The sequence below is a fragment of the Hemicordylus capensis genome, chromosome 3 (genome assembly GCF_027244095.1).
Source record: "Hemicordylus capensis ecotype Gifberg chromosome 3, rHemCap1.1.pri, whole genome shotgun sequence".
NCBI classification, from domain to species: Eukaryota; Metazoa; Chordata; class Lepidosauria; order Squamata; family Cordylidae; genus Hemicordylus; species Hemicordylus capensis.
This window is the reverse complement of record NC_069659.1, coordinates 354,293,991-354,309,895: the sequence shown is the minus strand read 5'-3', so window position 1 is coordinate 354,309,895 and position 15,905 is coordinate 354,293,991. Positions and strand designations below refer to the sequence as shown.

At 48.2% G+C, this 15,905-nt stretch overlaps 1 protein-coding gene across 2 annotated transcripts in view; it reads left to right on the top strand.

Moving 5' to 3' along the window:
- Nucleotides 1–15,905, top strand: part of FYTTD1 (forty-two-three domain containing 1) — a 35,737-nt gene that overhangs the window by 6,100 nt on the left and 13,732 nt on the right. For both annotated transcript variants that reach the window (XM_053311355.1, XM_053311354.1), the window contains exons 2-4: nucleotides 10,982–11,113; nucleotides 12,155–12,300; nucleotides 14,168–14,283. In XM_053311355.1, coding sequence (XP_053167330.1) covers nucleotides 10,982–11,113; nucleotides 12,155–12,300; nucleotides 14,168–14,283 — 394 coding nt within the window. The remainder of the gene's footprint in view (nucleotides 1–10,981; nucleotides 11,114–12,154; nucleotides 12,301–14,167; nucleotides 14,284–15,905) is intronic.

The following is a 15,905-nucleotide window of genomic DNA, read 5'->3' as shown; positions in this document are numbered from 1 at the left end:
CCCCCCCGCCGCGAGCAGATTTCTCCAAGAAGTACCCATACCCCTGCCGCCGCCGTAGCCCGCCAGCCAGCCAGCCCTTCCTGCCTCCCTCCCAGCTGCCTGCCCGCCCGCCCGCCTGAGTCCTCACCGGAATGCTTTGTAAAAAAACGAGAGGAGCTCTCGGACAGAGCTCCTCTCGTTATGAAGGCCTGCTGCAGAATGAAGGTGCTTTGCGCGCGCGCGCATGCGCCTGCCGCAAAGGACGCCGATCGCCGGAGGCCCGGTCTACCCGGCTGGGAAAGGGCAGGGTAGACCGGGCCTCCGGCGATCGGTGTCCTTTGTGGCGCACGCGCGCGCACGCAAAGCGCCTTCATTCTGCAGCAGGCCTTCATAACGAGAGGAGCTCTGTCCGAGAGCTCCTCTCGTTTTTTAACAAAGCATTCCAGTGAGGACTCGGGCGGGCGGGCGGGCAGCTGGGAGGGAGGGAGGGAGGGCTGGCTGGCTGGCGGGCTACGGCGGCGGCAGGGGTATGGGTACCTCTTGGAGAAATCTGCTCGCGGCGGGGGGGGGGGGGGCGGCTGGTTTCCAGCGCCCCGTTAGTCTATTAAATACGGGCGCTGGAGGGGGTAAAGAGGCGGGAGGGGTAAGCAAGCCCTCCCGCCCTTAAAGCAATACCCCCCACCCGGACCCGAACCAGCAAGCGCCGAACCGGTCCAGCAGTTCGGCCATTCTTTAGAATGGCCGCCGGACCGGTTCGGACTCACTCCTAGCATGTATCGCCACAGCATAGGCCTTCAAATGGTCTCTATATGCTGTGTCATCAAATTCAAGATGAGAGGAGAGCTGGTCTTGTGGAAGCAAGTATGACTTGTCCCCTTAGTTAAGCAGGGTCCACCCTGGTTGCATTTGAATGGGAAACTACATGTGTGAGCACTGTAAGATCCTTAGGAGATGGAGCCGCTCTGGGAAGAGCAGAAGGTTCCATGTCCCCTCCTTGGCAGCATCTCCAAGATAGGGCTGAGAGAGATTCCTGCCTACAACTTTGGAGAAGCCTCTGCCAGTCTGTGTAGACAATACTGAGCTAGGTAGACCAATGGTCTGACTTGAAACCTTCTGTTCTTCCCAGAGCAGCTCCCTTCCCTGAGGGGAATATCTTACAGTGCTCACACTTCTAGTCTCCACACTTCTAGTCTCCCATCTCCAACCAGGGCAACCCTTCTCTGTCTCAAAAGTTGTTGGCAGACTCTACTGGACGCTGTGGACGAGTAAAACCTCCAATGTTTTGTAATGCACATTGCCACTCTTTCTCACATCTTGGATGTAATATTTTACTGTACCACAAGAACATAACAGCAGCCCTGCTGGATCAGGCTCAAAACTAGTCCAGCATCCTGTTTCATACAGTGGCCCACCAGATGCCTCTGAGAAGCCCACAGGCAAGAGGTGAGAGGGGCCTGCCCTTTCTCCTGCTGTTGCTCCCCTGCAACTGGTATTCAGAGGCATCTTGCCTCTGAGGCTTAACAGCAATGTTTTTATGCAGTGGAGCACATGTGCTTAGAAACCTCATTCACTGTAAAGCTAGATGGCACCAACTTAATTATAGCACTGACCTTCTTGTCCCTTGTGGCACCACTGTCTGGCAGAGAGTGGCCCCTGAGAGAAGCTGGCTAGCCTAGCATAGAATTAGCCCTGCGTTCCTGACTGCCTGTAGTTCCAGCTCTGCCAATTCCCTGGCTTAGTAGCCCAGAGGCAAAACCGCCTAAAGCAAGAGGGGCTGAATTTGTTGTTTCGCACCTTCTAGATTGGTGTTTCCTTGTAACTTGAGTCTTGGGGCATACTTTCTTCAAACTTTAGCTTATGGGAAGACAAGATCTAGGTACATGCAAGTGTGGGAAGGGGGGCTGCATCTTTAGGGAGGTGCTGTTACCCAGGGTAGAACCTGTGATGGGCATATGGATGGTTCAAGTCCAAGGCATCTCCAAAGACTGCAGACAGCAGGAAAAGAACTTGAAGGCCTGGGAGTGGACCCATTGCCTGACTCACCGTAGCTTGTAGCCTCAAGGAATGTCTCGGCAAATTCTTGTATCCTCTTCTAGGGGAGAAGTATGGGAGAAGGATTGTGTATCTCTGGGGCAGACTGACCTCTCTAAGCAGAGGTGGGGCTGTTTTGTTAACACCAGGAAAGCCTTTGTTCAAGGAAGGGGTGAGATTTATTTGGAATAACAGTGTGTTCCACTCCATAGTCTCTCATAAGAAATCTGTTCCCACATAGGCAAGATGCTCTCACCCTTGTATTTCATATTTGCCATCACCAGTGTGACTGCATCATGCATTAAGATTCACTGATGGAGTGAAAGGAGTCACTGCCCTTTAACCCCATGCTGGCCTAGTTACAGCCAGGCAAGCTTATGTGTGTTGAGGGCTAACTACTCCATCATGGTGGACCCTGGTTCAGAGGTACAAAACCACAACTAGAACCAGGGGTCATCCCATGAAATTGATTGCCAGGAAATGTAGAACCAACATACGGAAGTACTTTTTCACACAACGCATAATCCACTTGTGGAATTCTCTGCCACGAGATGTGGCAGCCAACAACCTGGATGGCTTTAAGAGGGGTTTGGAGAACTTCATGGAGGAGAGGTCTGTCAGTGGCTACCAGTTGGAGGGCTGTAGGTCACCTCCAGCCTCAAAGGCAGGATGCCTCTGAGTATCAGTTGCAGGGGAGTAAGAGCAGGAGAGAGGACATGCCCTCAACTCCTGCCTGTAGGCTTCCAGCGGCATCTGGTGGGTCACTGTGTGAAACAGGATGCTGGACTAGATGGGCATTCTTGGGCTTGATCCAGCAGGGCTCTTCTTATGTTCATAACTAAACTGTTGCGAGTCTTCAGCCTGCACACTTCCCCTGTCCTTTTGAGTATGAGGAAAGGAGATGTGCAAGTTCCGTTCCTCCTCTAAACCAGCTGAGCTTCAAGCCAGAGGAAGCCAACCAGGCAAGGTCTCACTGCCATCTCTGCCTGCTACCACTTCTCCAGCTAGAACTGGGATCCTTCTCTCCTCACAGAGGCCAGTAGAACCACCATCTGCCTGAGGAGGAGGAGGAGGAGGAGAAGCAGCTGCTCCCAAAATTGCAGTGTGTGTGTGTGTGTGTGTGTGCGGGGGGGGGGATCAAGTTGTTGTTATAATGATTTGCTATTTTTATCAGTTTCATAGAAGCTTCTCTGGGAGCTTTGGAGGCTGAATAGTGAGTAAAATGCTTTGAATAAATAAATCACAGTTTTATAGCCTGGTTTGTGGTTGGAACAGAACTTGCCAGATTCACACTTAACAAAATATCTGCTTTTAAAGCTGGATTTGAAGCTGGGAACTGCCTCCCCTCATGCACAAGCTGAGGCTTATGATAGTAATGCTAAACGTGTGTTAATTGTGGTTGAATGTGAAGTCTGAGCTTGGTCACAAACTTGACTCGGAATCCAAATCTTCCTTCTGTGCCCTGATGTAAGATAGGGGTGCTCGGTGAGAGACTGAGACACGGGTTCCCATCAACAGCTTGGCCTGTGGCTACTGTGCTGCTCCTTCCACGACTGCAAAATGCTGGAGGTTTGTGGGCTGGCCATTTGTATGTTCTGTAGTTTGACCCTAGCTAAGTGTTTAAAAAGAAAACAAAACCTTAGCCTGCAGAGTTGGTCAGGGCAAATTAGTACTCTGACCATTTGTGCTTCTGGGTCTGGATTGGTCCCCTACCAACTGGGCAAAGATGCCTCTTTCAAAGTGGTGACGTGAGAAGTGCAACTGGCCCTAACCAGCCCCAGCACAGCTTCCCTCCCATGTCTGTTGCTCATGGCGACCTTGTGCTTCTTTTTAGATAGGGAGCCCTTTGAGGACAGGGGCCATCTTTTCCTTATTCTCTTTCTGTGTAGCCACCTTTGAGAACTTTCTGTTGAAAGGGGGCTAATAATAGTCCTAATAACTTCTGAAGCTGCCAAGTGAGCCCTCTCCTCCCTGCCAAAATCCCATTATTATTAGCCCACTATTGACGCCAGGAGTTGAAATCACCTTGACGGCACACTTTACCTTTATTCGCCATGCTAATAGCAGTCTTACAAGCTGAATCCTGTCTGTCATGGGGGGCGGCAGGGCGCAGGCGGGTCTGACTCGTAATAGCCTTGCTTGTGGGGTACAGACTGAGCCTTGTGCTAACAAAGATCCTGCCCTCCTCATAGCTGTCCTCATGCTGCTATGTATCTGGCAGTCTTGAAAAGAGAAGACTGGGATTTTCCGGGGCAGCTGCTGGCTTGCAGAAGGCCACCCAGCAAGTCTGTACTGGACAGGTTCCACGGGCATCTTTGCTACCATCAGCAAACCGGCACTCCCAGTCTCGGCGAAATTCTTTTTAATCTTCTTCTGGTGGGGAACTACCAGTGGAGACCTGCGAAACCACCTTGTGAGGGGTTTATGGTAGTCCCTGTGCCAAGAGAGTAGGGAAGCTGCCAGTGTGAGCACAAGCTGTAGCTGAATGTGATGCAGATGCTTGGCTCATTTGCAGTTGGCTTTTTAAAAAAAAAATTATTTTATTTTATTTATTTGTGTGGAACATTTCTGTACCGCCCCTGGGTGGTTCACAATCTTAAACGCAACCAATAAAACATTAATACGATTAAAACAATTTAACGATTAAAATAATTTAAAATATAAATAAAAGGTCTAAAACTTGAAGCTTTAAGACTATATACTTAGAGCCTGGCTAGATAGGTGTGTTTTATGGTTCTTCTTAAAAACATTCAGAGAAGGGGAAACTAATGTCATTAGGAAGCATGTTCCAGAGTCCCGGGGCGACTCTAGAAAAGGCCCGCTTTTGAGTCGCCACCAGTTGAGCCGGTGGCCACTGCAACTGGACCTCCCCAGATGACCTTGACAGGCGGTGGGGTTGATGAAGAAGAAGAAGTTCTCTTAAATACCTTGGACCCAAACCATTCAGAGTTTTATAGGTAAGAGCCAACACTTCGTATTTCACCCGAAAACTTATTGGCAGACAGTGCAGTTCTTTTTAAATGGCTGTCATGTGATCTCTTGGAGCAGCCCTGGTGACAAACCTGGTTGTTGCATTTTGTACTAACTGCGGTTTCTGAACTGTGTAGAAAGGCAGCCCATCATAGAGCGCCTTGCAGTAGTCAAGGCCGGATGTTACATTTATTTATTAAATAAACATAATAAGTAATAAATATGTACCACTGTTTTAAGGTTGTTTATCTCCAGAATTGGACGTAGCTGGTGAAGCAGCTGAAGCTGATAGAAAGCACTCTTGGCCACTGCCGCAGCCTGAGAGATCACAGATAGTTTTGGGTCCAGAAGTATTCCCAGACTGGGTATCTGCTCTTTCCAGGGGAGTGCAAGCCCATCCAGAACAGGGAGATCTAAACCACTTCCTAAGATCTGACCTCCCACAATGAGTACCTCTGTCTCGCTTGGATTCAGCCTCGGTTTGTTCTCACTCATCCAGCCCATTACCACTTCCAGGCAGGCATTTAGGGAAGTTAGGCCATTTCCTGATGAAGTTGACATGGAGAAATAGATTTGAGTGTCATCAGCATATTGATAATACCCTGCACCAAATACCTTGGTGATCTCTCCCAGGGGTTTCATGTAGATGTAATCTAAATGCTCGATATTAGCATTTACTGTGCTAATTAATAGATTGTGCTTAGCCCAGGCATATACCAGAGGTTTCAATAGTGGGTTGCTTTTATTTTTTTTATAATAAAAGCACCCCACGAATTTTAAAAATGTACAAAATCCTGCTATTTTCCTCTTGTTGACTGGGGCCACAAGCCTGCATGCTGTCAGTTTCTTAGGCCTGGTATCTAGTAGTTCTTTGGGCAAATCAGCCATTTGTTGAGAATTTATGGAAGTAGTTGTGCAAATGCAGCATATTGACCTAGAGCTAAAATCCAGATCTCTCTTAAAAATCTGGAATGATCCCAAGCTCTGTCTTCTTGTCAGACAAGTGGCTTGTGCAAGCTTACACTCCATCGCTGCATAATCTCCTGCTGTACAAATGACTAGCTGTATAGAGTCAGTCTTTTTCAGCCGGAGATGTGGGGTTGAAAATTGTCTGGACTTCTTTCCCCTCACTTTATTTTTCCATGGAACACTTACCATTTTTGAAAATGCATCCTCTCTAATAAAACGCTTTGTGTCCATCCGTGGATGGACACCAAGCGTGTGTCCGTGCCTCCCTGCCCTGTTCTGCGCCTGCGCGAAGCGCAGGCGCAGAACAGGGCAAGGGAGACACGACCACCGGCACCCGGTGGCCATCTTGGGCGGCCAGAAGCGGCCGCCCCGAAAAAACGAAGCCTGCAGGCGGCGGTGGACGGCGAGTGGAGGAGGCGGCGGGGGAAAGCCAGGCAAGCGGAGGAGGCGGCGGCGGGCCCAGCCAGAGCCGCGGACTCACCCGGAGAAGGCGGCGGGCCCGGCAGGGGAAGGCCAGGGAAGGCGGCGGCGGCGGCCCGGCGAGGCGAGTGGCCGCCCCGAAGAAGCGAAGCCTGCAGGAGGCGGTGGACAGCAAGCGGAAGAGGTGGCGGGGGAAGGCCAGGCGAGCGGAGAAGGCGGCGGCGGGCCCAGCCAGAGCCGCGGACTCACCCGGAGAAGGCGGCGGGCCCAGCAGTGGAAGGCCAGGGAAAACGGCGGCGGGGGCCCGGCGAGGCGGCGGGGCCGGCTGGGAGAGGGCGAGGGCAGGGGCTACGGGGAAGGCAGAGACGGCAGCGGGAGGCAGCAAAACTCTCCCCTACTAGCGCCCGTTATTACAACGGGCTAGAAAACACTAGTTGTTACATAAAAATTCATCAGTAACCATGAAAGGATGCCATGAAATCCTTTAGGGTCCTTTCGCTAGCCATGAAAGGACCCTGTCTCTTTCAGTAACCATGAACGAGAGAGAGAACGAGAACGTACATATATCGTGATTTGTTTATATTGACTTTTTCTCTGCAATCAAATACGTTAGTTCAACTAATTTTCTGCTAGAACAATAGCATGGGAAATTCATGTGATAGCTCTCCTTTCTAAATATATAGGTCAGATAACATGCCAGATCAGTTCACAGTCTATTTAGGTCACCTGGAATATATGCATTGTAAAAGTTTTCAGAGAAAACAAATTGTGCAGATTTTGTGCAAATGAGAAAAATTGCCAGTATTGGAAAAACCACATCTCTGCTCTCAGCCCAATATTACTTCCCAGTGGCCACATTCGGGGGCTGCAGGAGGGGTAGCAAAATACAAGGTTTTAACAGACTGGAGTTGAGGCTCTGTTAACGGTTAGGCACAGGCAGTTGAAAGCTCAGGTCGTCGTCCTCAGGCAGTGTGTTGCAAGGAATGAAATGAATTAGCTTCTCTGGTGAAGCTTGCCATGGCTCTTTCTTAGGGCAGAGAATATTGCTGTCCCTGTGCTGAGAATCACTGGGTAATCAAATAGCATCTGAGGCAAAGATGTGTGAGCCTTGCCTGCCTTCGAAGGAGGTCACTTGTCATATGTGCCTGTTGATGAATAAAATGGGACAGCCGTTGAAAACAGCCACCCTGGATCACATTTTTCTACCTGTCCCCTGAAACCAATGGAAATGGAAATGCTGTAAAATTCATGGTATAATTAGGGGTAGGGACCAGAGCTCAGTGTTAGAGCATATGTTTTGCATGCAGAAGGTCTAGGTTGAATCCTTGGCACCTCCAGGTGAAGACGATTAGGTAGCAAATTATAGGAAAAGACACACTATATCTTCCCCCCCACTTTTGAAATCGGGCTACTCTTGATTTAATAGACTTTTAAAAGGTAAAGTGTGCCGTCAAGTCAATTTTGACTCCTGGTGCCCACAAAGCCCTGTGGTTGTCTTTGGTAGAATACAAGAGGGGTTTACCATTGCCGTCTCCTGCACAGTATGAGATAATGCCTTTCAGCATCTTCCTATATGGCTACTGCACGATATAGGTGTTTCCCATAGTCTGGGAAACATACCAGCAGGGATTCAAACCAGCAATCTTCTGCTTGTTAGTCAAGCATTTTCCCTCCGAGCCACTTAAGGTGACTTTAGTTCAGTCATTATTACCTCTCTAAGGGTGTGCATGAACTGAGGTTCAAGCGCAGGTTTGGTACCAGGGAGGGGAGCAGAAGCTTTAAAAAGAGAAGAGGACCTGCTCTCTGCCACCCCATGCAGCTTTCTGCTGGGGCATGCGTGACTAGCACGCACATGGTGTCTGCCCATGTGTGCGCACAATTTGCATGGTCAGCAACACCATGCTGACCACGCAAATGGCGTCCATGCATGCGTGGACATCATGTGTGTGTTGACACCATGTGCAGGTACTTGGGATGCGGCACTGCCCCAGCAGGAGGCTGCATGGAGTGGTGGAAAGCAGGTAAGGACCTGCTCTCCTCTTTTTAAAGTTCCCACTCAGCGCTCCCCTCTCTGGTGCCGAACCAGTTTGAAACCAAACCTGTGCTTGAACCTTGGTTCATGCACATCCTTACATCTCAGTCCTTTCCAGGCTTTAAAGCAGGCATCCCCAGACTGCAGCCCTCCAGATGTTGCTGAACTACAACGCCCAGCATACCCAGCCACAAAAAATTGTGTCTGGGGATGCTGGGAGTTATAGTTCAGCAGCATCTGGAGGGCCACAGTTTGGGGATGCCTGCTTTAAAGCCAAAATTGTAGAGCACTTAAAAAATAAATAAATCACTATTTAAACATGGCACTTCATGAGCACAAATATTTCTAATTAATTGACCTCTAGACAGTGACTCCCTTCAGTAGCTTCTATAAATAGCCATATTGCTGTAGTATTGTTCCCTACCCTTCAAACCGGAATAATCTGAAATGTTGTTTTTATTGTTCCTAGTGACAACAGTAGGAATCTTCTTCTTTACTTTCTGAAATAAACACTTGCCAGTAATATCCCAATTGAATGCTTCCTCTTAGTGTGGGATATGATTGGCAGGACAGTAATTTGAGGGGAGAGTGCAGACGCTGCAAGTACAAGTAGAGTGTTCTGGGCGTTGGTTGCATGTATGAAGCTGCCAGTTGGGCTATAGAGCCATCTCACCTGATATTGTCTTTCCTGACTGGAAGCAGCAACATGCAGAAACACGCGGAGAGGAGAGCTGGTCTTGTGGTAGCAAGCATGACTTGTCCCCACAGCTAAGCAGGGTCTGCCCTGGTTGCATATGCATGGGAGACTTGATGTGTGAGCACTGCAAGAGATTCCCCTCGGGGGATGAAGCCACTCTGGGAAGAACAGAAGGTTCCAAGTTCCCTCCCTGGCAGCAGCATCTCCAAGATAGGGCTGAGAGAGATTCCTGCCTGCAACCTTGGAGAAGCCGCTGCCAGTCTGTGAAGACAATACTGAGCTAGATAGACCAATGGTCTGACTCAGTATATGGCAGTTTCCTATGTTTCCTAAATTCCTTTGGCATTTGCTCTTATTTTTGTAATTAAAAGAGGGGCAGTTTAAACCAGGGCTTGACAAATTGCAAGCTCCACAGAGCCATGGTGCCTAGAATAGGCTATTCAGAGGTAGAGTTATTTAATAAAATCTTTCATTGAAGTAACAGTGCTGAACAAATTGTGCTCGCTTTTGTCAAAGAATGTTGGGGCACTTTGAATCGGTGATAGAGCTAGCTAATTCTCAGTAATAATACTTGTATTTATATAGTGCTTTTTGAGTGGACAAAGCACTTCACAGGAATTATCTTGATGTAGTCCTTATAACAACCCTGTTAAGTAAGTCGTCTTATCCCCGTATTGCATTTGGGCCGTTGAGGCTGCGGGAGAGTGGCTTTCCCAAGGCCACCTCTTGAGTGGCAAGATGCGTGCCTGGATTTTCCTGGTCCGCGACTCGGCCACTTGGCCACTGTGCTACACCGGTGCTCATTACCACTTTCAGGGGCATGGAAAGGTACTTGTCGTCCTTATTTAAAGTGTACATTTATTATAAGAAGGTGCCTTGGTCCCCCTCCCCTTGCAAAGGTGTGCCAGGGGAGTAGGGCAGGGGCAAGAATTGCTGGGCTCCCCTCCCTTTCAAGCCTTTGACAGGATGCCCAGGGCAAGCCACCTCTACTCAACCCGTGGCCCCTGTCAATGCTCCAGGGGTGGGGCTAGCCCTGTTAGAGAGAGCAAGGGTGGGGCAAATCGGCATTTGAGGCTTTCCTTAGGAACCCCAATATAAGGGGATGCTTTGCTTTGGAGAGGCTGGGCTTTGAACTGCCTGCTGTAAAGTTGCAGCTAACATGGGTGTAGGCAGTCCGTAAAATCTCATGTTACAGTCAAGGGTAACCAAAAATGGAAGAGTTGATGAATTTCACTTCTACTCCAAGGTTTAAAGGCCTGACAAATGGTTGCACTGATTTCAGTACCAGCTGTAATACTCACTGACACCAGCTTCCATCAGAGTTCCAAGAAGTGTGTAGATTCTGGGGGTTTCTTTAAGCAACCATTTCAGGATTTAATATGCTGCTTACCTGAATCCAAGACTGGTTTTATTTCCAAAGTTTTTTTAATACTAGAATTCAGGAGATCATCTTAAATTAAGAGTTATTTTCCTTTCAGGCAAATACAGGGTAAATAAGCTGTGTTTATCATGTATTTAATGGTTGTTTTGCGCTCAGAGTTATCTTCTGTTTGAGTGAATATAGTACTGTTGGAGTGGGGGGGGGTATGCTCCCCCCGCCGCTTGAGATAAATGGTCAATCCTTGAACATATGAAGTGACTTTATACAGAGTCAGGTTCTTGGTCCATCTAGGCCAGAGTCATCTGACTGGCAGCAACTCTAAGGACTCAGGCAGAGAAGAATCTCTCCCATCACTTGTTTCCCAAGTCCTGATCCCCCCCCCGCCCCCCTTTTTAAAAAGCTGTAGATATTGGGGTTGAACCAGGCATCTTCCTCATGCAAAGAATGTACTCAACCACTGAGCTATGACCCCTCCTAAAGAACTATGTAATTTGTTTTACAGATGATATCATTAAGCTGAATAAGAAAGAAGAGAGGAAGCAGTATTCCCCCAGGGTGAAGAGGGGGGTTCAACTGAATGGCACACGGCAGTTCAAGATGAGGAGGACCAAATGGGGAATCCAGGAGTACGCAGGTAGATTGATGTTCATGGCAGAGCCTTGATGCAGTTCTAAGACCTGCCTCCTTGGTTTGTATGTTGTTTCTAGTAAAAAAAACATGCAGAATCCCTAATTCTAGTGCATGCTTTTAGTGGTGGTTATGCACACAGACAAGTTGCCACAGAGTTGGGGCTCTTCGTCTTTGATTCTGTACATGCGGAACATGTGTATAGGAGTTGAGTTTCTGAGAATCTCTGCATTTATTTTTTAAATAGAAAGCAAGTTGATGAACCTCATTGTTGTAGAGATGAATCACAATACCATCAATGGGCAGGATCCAGGCTAACCTAATTAAGCACCATTGAAATAAATGAGAATACTTAGTCCTGTCTAATTTTAAGTCTCATTAATTTCAATGGGGCTTAGTCTGGATCCTGCCCATTGTGCAATACTGGAGCACTAACCAGAACAGCAGGAAGAACACATTTTGTGCAACTTCTAAAGAGGAATATTGTCTGCAATAGCCTACAGACACTTTCCTAATTGAATTAATGTGTCCCAGCTTCATAACCACACACATCAGTTGTAAAATCCAGTGGCAAAAGCACACCAGATATGAAATGAGGAACTGCTGGGTGAAATTAGAGATGTGGAGACCTGGGGAGAGGGGAAGGAAAAGGGCAGCGGGGGGAGTAATTCATCCCCCACCCCACCCAAGACTTTGCAACAGTTATACTTAAGTATCACTAGTGTAATTATAATTATTGGAATAAACTAAAGCACTTGCACTTTCATAAACATCCCAAGCGAACACTTTAATGTACTATGTCATGCATATTGCATTTATGCTCTTAAAGTAGTTAAGACCTGTTAAGGAAACGAGTAGATTTCAATTTTTGCCCAAGTATCTCGTCTCAAAAATAAAAACTGGAAATAAAATACTCCCCCCACTCACCCACATGGCTTCAAAATTATGGGTAAAGTTATGTCTCTCAGTGAAGGCTTAATTCACTTGGAGTGTGTCCCTGACCTCATTGCCCTCAGCTCACCCACTGCTGCTCTTTCCTCCTTTGCAGGTTTTGGCAAGACCCGTCTGGGACGCAGGAAGCGGGTGGCTGGAAAGAGGCAGCCCTATGGTGTGAAAACGGGGTTGGCAGCAAGGAAAGCGTTAAGGGCTCCCCAAGGCATCAGCCCCCTCAACAGACCCCCTCTCAGCGAAAAGGTGCCTGGGTGGATTTGGTGGCATGTCTTGTTTTGGGTTCTCTCTCTGCGGTTGCGGGCGAAGGGGGAGAATTGCTCCAACCCTCTTGGTGTTGCATGGCCTCATTTGTGCCAGGGCTTGACTGGGTGTCTTTCCTGTTTCTGAATGGGAGAGTGCTTTCTCATCTGAAAGCATTAGAAAATGCTTCCCACTGGGGCCCTCTTCTAGCCCGGAGATGGAGGCTGTAGCCGCACTGTGAGTAGGGGCCTGCTTGCACATATTGCGGGGGGAGTAGGGAGAAGTGGGTGCCACTTGAAGAGGCAGAGTCCAAGGAGGAAGGCTCTCCCAAGCATTGTGTAGGAGGACAAATGTCGGGAAGAGCCAACCTCTGACAACAGCAGTTGGCTGGAGTCGTGAGATAGGAGATCAGAATCCTAAGAAGGGGCCTGATTCTGCTCCCAAATAAACATGCTTAAAGTCACAGCCTTAATTTCCATTTGCTTGTCTGTGCCTTTGTGTACCCATTTAAACTTGTGAGCACCCCAGCACAGTCTTCTGTCTACTGCCAAGATTGCCATCCCAGTATTGTGCAGTGCAGCGACTTTCAAAAGGCTCTCTGAAAAGGGGCCAGCCCAGGGCAGTGAGAGGGTGATGCTCTCAAGGGAGAGCCCAGTTCCCCTGGCAGAACCCGCTGTGCTCTGCAATAAGCCTTGTGGGAAAGAGGAGCAGAGAAAGGCACATGGCCTGCAACTACTGCAAGTGGAAATTGCACAAAGCAGAACCGAGAAATCATCACTTACCCCAAGCGAAAGCCAGAGACTCCTCTATTCACTAACATTACATGAGTGTCCTTTGGAAGGTACACTTCTAATGCATCAGAGGTTACAAATGCTACAGTCCTACTGATCAGCAACCCACACTTGCTGATATTTTGCATGACCTGCAGAAGACCCACTACATGCCTCTTGCATTTGTGTAGTTGTTACTAGCAGGGAACAGACACGTTTTTTCCTTGTTCTGAAGCAAAGAATCCAACTACTGAGCAATGTAGTGGTTAGAGTGCTGGACTAGGACTATTCCAGCCTATAACTATTTATTTATTTTTATTTTTTACATTTATATTGTTTTAATTGTAAACCGCCCTGAGCCATTTTGGAAGGGCGGTATATAAATCAAATAAATCAATAAATATCCCGCTCTTCCTCCAAGGAGCCCAGAGACCTGAAGCTCCAGGTGTACTGGCTTCTGAAAGAACGTTTCCTTTGGAAGCATCCCCCCCCACCCCACTTCACCCCAAACCTGGAGGTCTAGTTTTTGCTGATGCCAGACCTCTAAACAGTCCTCTGCCTGTTCCAAGGTGCAGGAGTTCACAAATACTGGCTTGGTTGGCCCTGACTGCACCCCTGCCCTGTTCCTCTGCGCATGCCAGAGAATTCTGTGAAGGAGTGCATGCCTAGAAGAGGGGTGGTTAAGAAAGCACCTTACACCCCACAGGAGGGAAGGAGGCTTGCTGCAAGCACTCAGGCTCCACTGCTGCTGCTGCTGTTGCCGCCCCCCGGCAGGGCTCCTTTGCAAGCAGAAACCTCAGGGCCTTTTCTCCAACCCCCACCACTTAAAAGAATACATAACATTTAATATATTTCAAATGTCTTGTTTGCTGACTTGCGAGGCCTTGTATGGCTGAAAGACAGAGTACTCAAGATCAGCGGGTTTAGTGTGGCATAAGTGAGCTGTAGTCCATAAAAACGGGTGCCCCTATAAATGTGCTGGTCTTTAAAGTGCCATAAGACTTTTGATTGTGTTTGGTGCAACAGGTGAACACTGCTGCCTCTCGGGGGGTGGGGTGGGGGAGGCATTGTCCTAATATCTGGTATCTCTCTTTGTCAAGAACGTACAGCGGAACTACTCAGTTTTGAAAAGGAAGACGACTACCCAGAGGCAGTCCGAGTTACAGCGGAAGCAAGGAGCTGTTATCAGGAGTCCAACCCTTATGCTGAACAGAAGGTGAGAGTGGTGTGCTTCTTGCCAGCATCCCTTGGTACTCGCGTCCTTCAAGGCATCTTTTCTTGACAATGTTCTCTCAGTGCTTAGCAGCTGTGGAAGGGGGGAGGAGAGGTACATATTCCACTCATCTGGAAATGAATTATTTTCTGTCTAGTAATGATGCAGTAATGAGAACATGTGCAAATCGGACTACTGAATTATCTCTAGTGTGTGAATGAAGTGAATAATCCACATCTGTGCTGTGAGATGTTGAATCAACCAATTTGCGACAGGGGGAAATGAAATGTAAGTTTTGTAAGTAGGTATCTGTCCCTGACCCCTTTGCCAGGCCTGGCTAGGCGGCTTATCGGGTCCAGCCTCAGAGCAGGGACAGGGAGGGGGCTGAGCGTCACCCTGTGCCTCCGCTGTCCCAGGCTGCTTGCTCCTTGTGTCTGCCCCTCTCCCGGGGGCACCTGACAGTATCATTCAAGTGTCCCACTGCTGTTGCTGCAAATCTGTTATGCTGTGAGCCACTGTCATCGTGGGCTCCATGTAAGCAAAGGGCACACAGTTTCTAGGTGAAGATTGGATTTTATTTTTCTTTACACGCATATAGTCAATTTCAGCTGGGATGGCGTAAAGTGCACCAGACAAAAGGAAAACATTTCTACTGTAGTGGGGGATGATGGGAGTTGTAGTCCAGCAGCATCTGGAGACTCCCAAGTTGGAGTCTCTATCCCATGCTGCTTCTCCTTGACTTCTTTGCTGTGTTGAGCTCAGTTACTCTCCCTTTTATGTCCTAGGTCCCTGTAATTCTGTCCTCAGATGCTTTCTTCTACCTGTCTGCTTGTTCATTCCATGTTTTCACAAGGGACATCTCTTCTTCGGCTTTCTACAGGAGTCTTTTGGGGCTCTGTTCTTGGCCTCTTGCTATTCTCTCTTCACATACTATATCTGCGTGACCTCCTCAAATCCCATAGCTTTCAGTGATATCTGTATGCTGCTTCCATTTTACTTGGGAAATTTCACCTTCTGTCCAGTCCTGTATCTCCAGCAGTTTCTCTAACACTTCTCTTCAGATACTTTGCCGTTATCTTGAGATCACTTATCCAAGAAGGAATTTCTTTCCTTTCCTCCAGAGCCCTTCTATTTTCATACGCTCTCCTTATTCACTGACTGTGTTGCCAGCCATCCTGTTGAACCGGTGCAAAGCCTTGGTTTTATCTTTGCCTCTCCTTGATTTGCCATATCTAGTCTGTTGCCAAATCATGTCAGCTCTCTGTTCAACACTGAACCGCTTTGAGACCAATTGGTGAAAGGCAATAATTTTATTTAAATTATATTTAAATTCATATAATAAAAATATGCTACCCTGTGACCTTTTAGAAAAGGAGATTCAGGCTGCAAGCCTGTGCATGGTTATTTGAGAGTAAGTCCTGTGGAATTCAGTGGGTCACATGTCCTGATAAAACGAGTCCTTCTCCGCTGATGCTCTGTGGGCCCCTGCTCTATCATCTGCTTTCAACCACATCATTTAACCTCTGTGCTGTGAGCTGAAGCATCTCTGATTGGGAGCCTTTACTGAGACTGGCCCAAGCAGAATGTCTGGTGCACTGCATGCTTGCGTGACGGCTCCCCGTCTT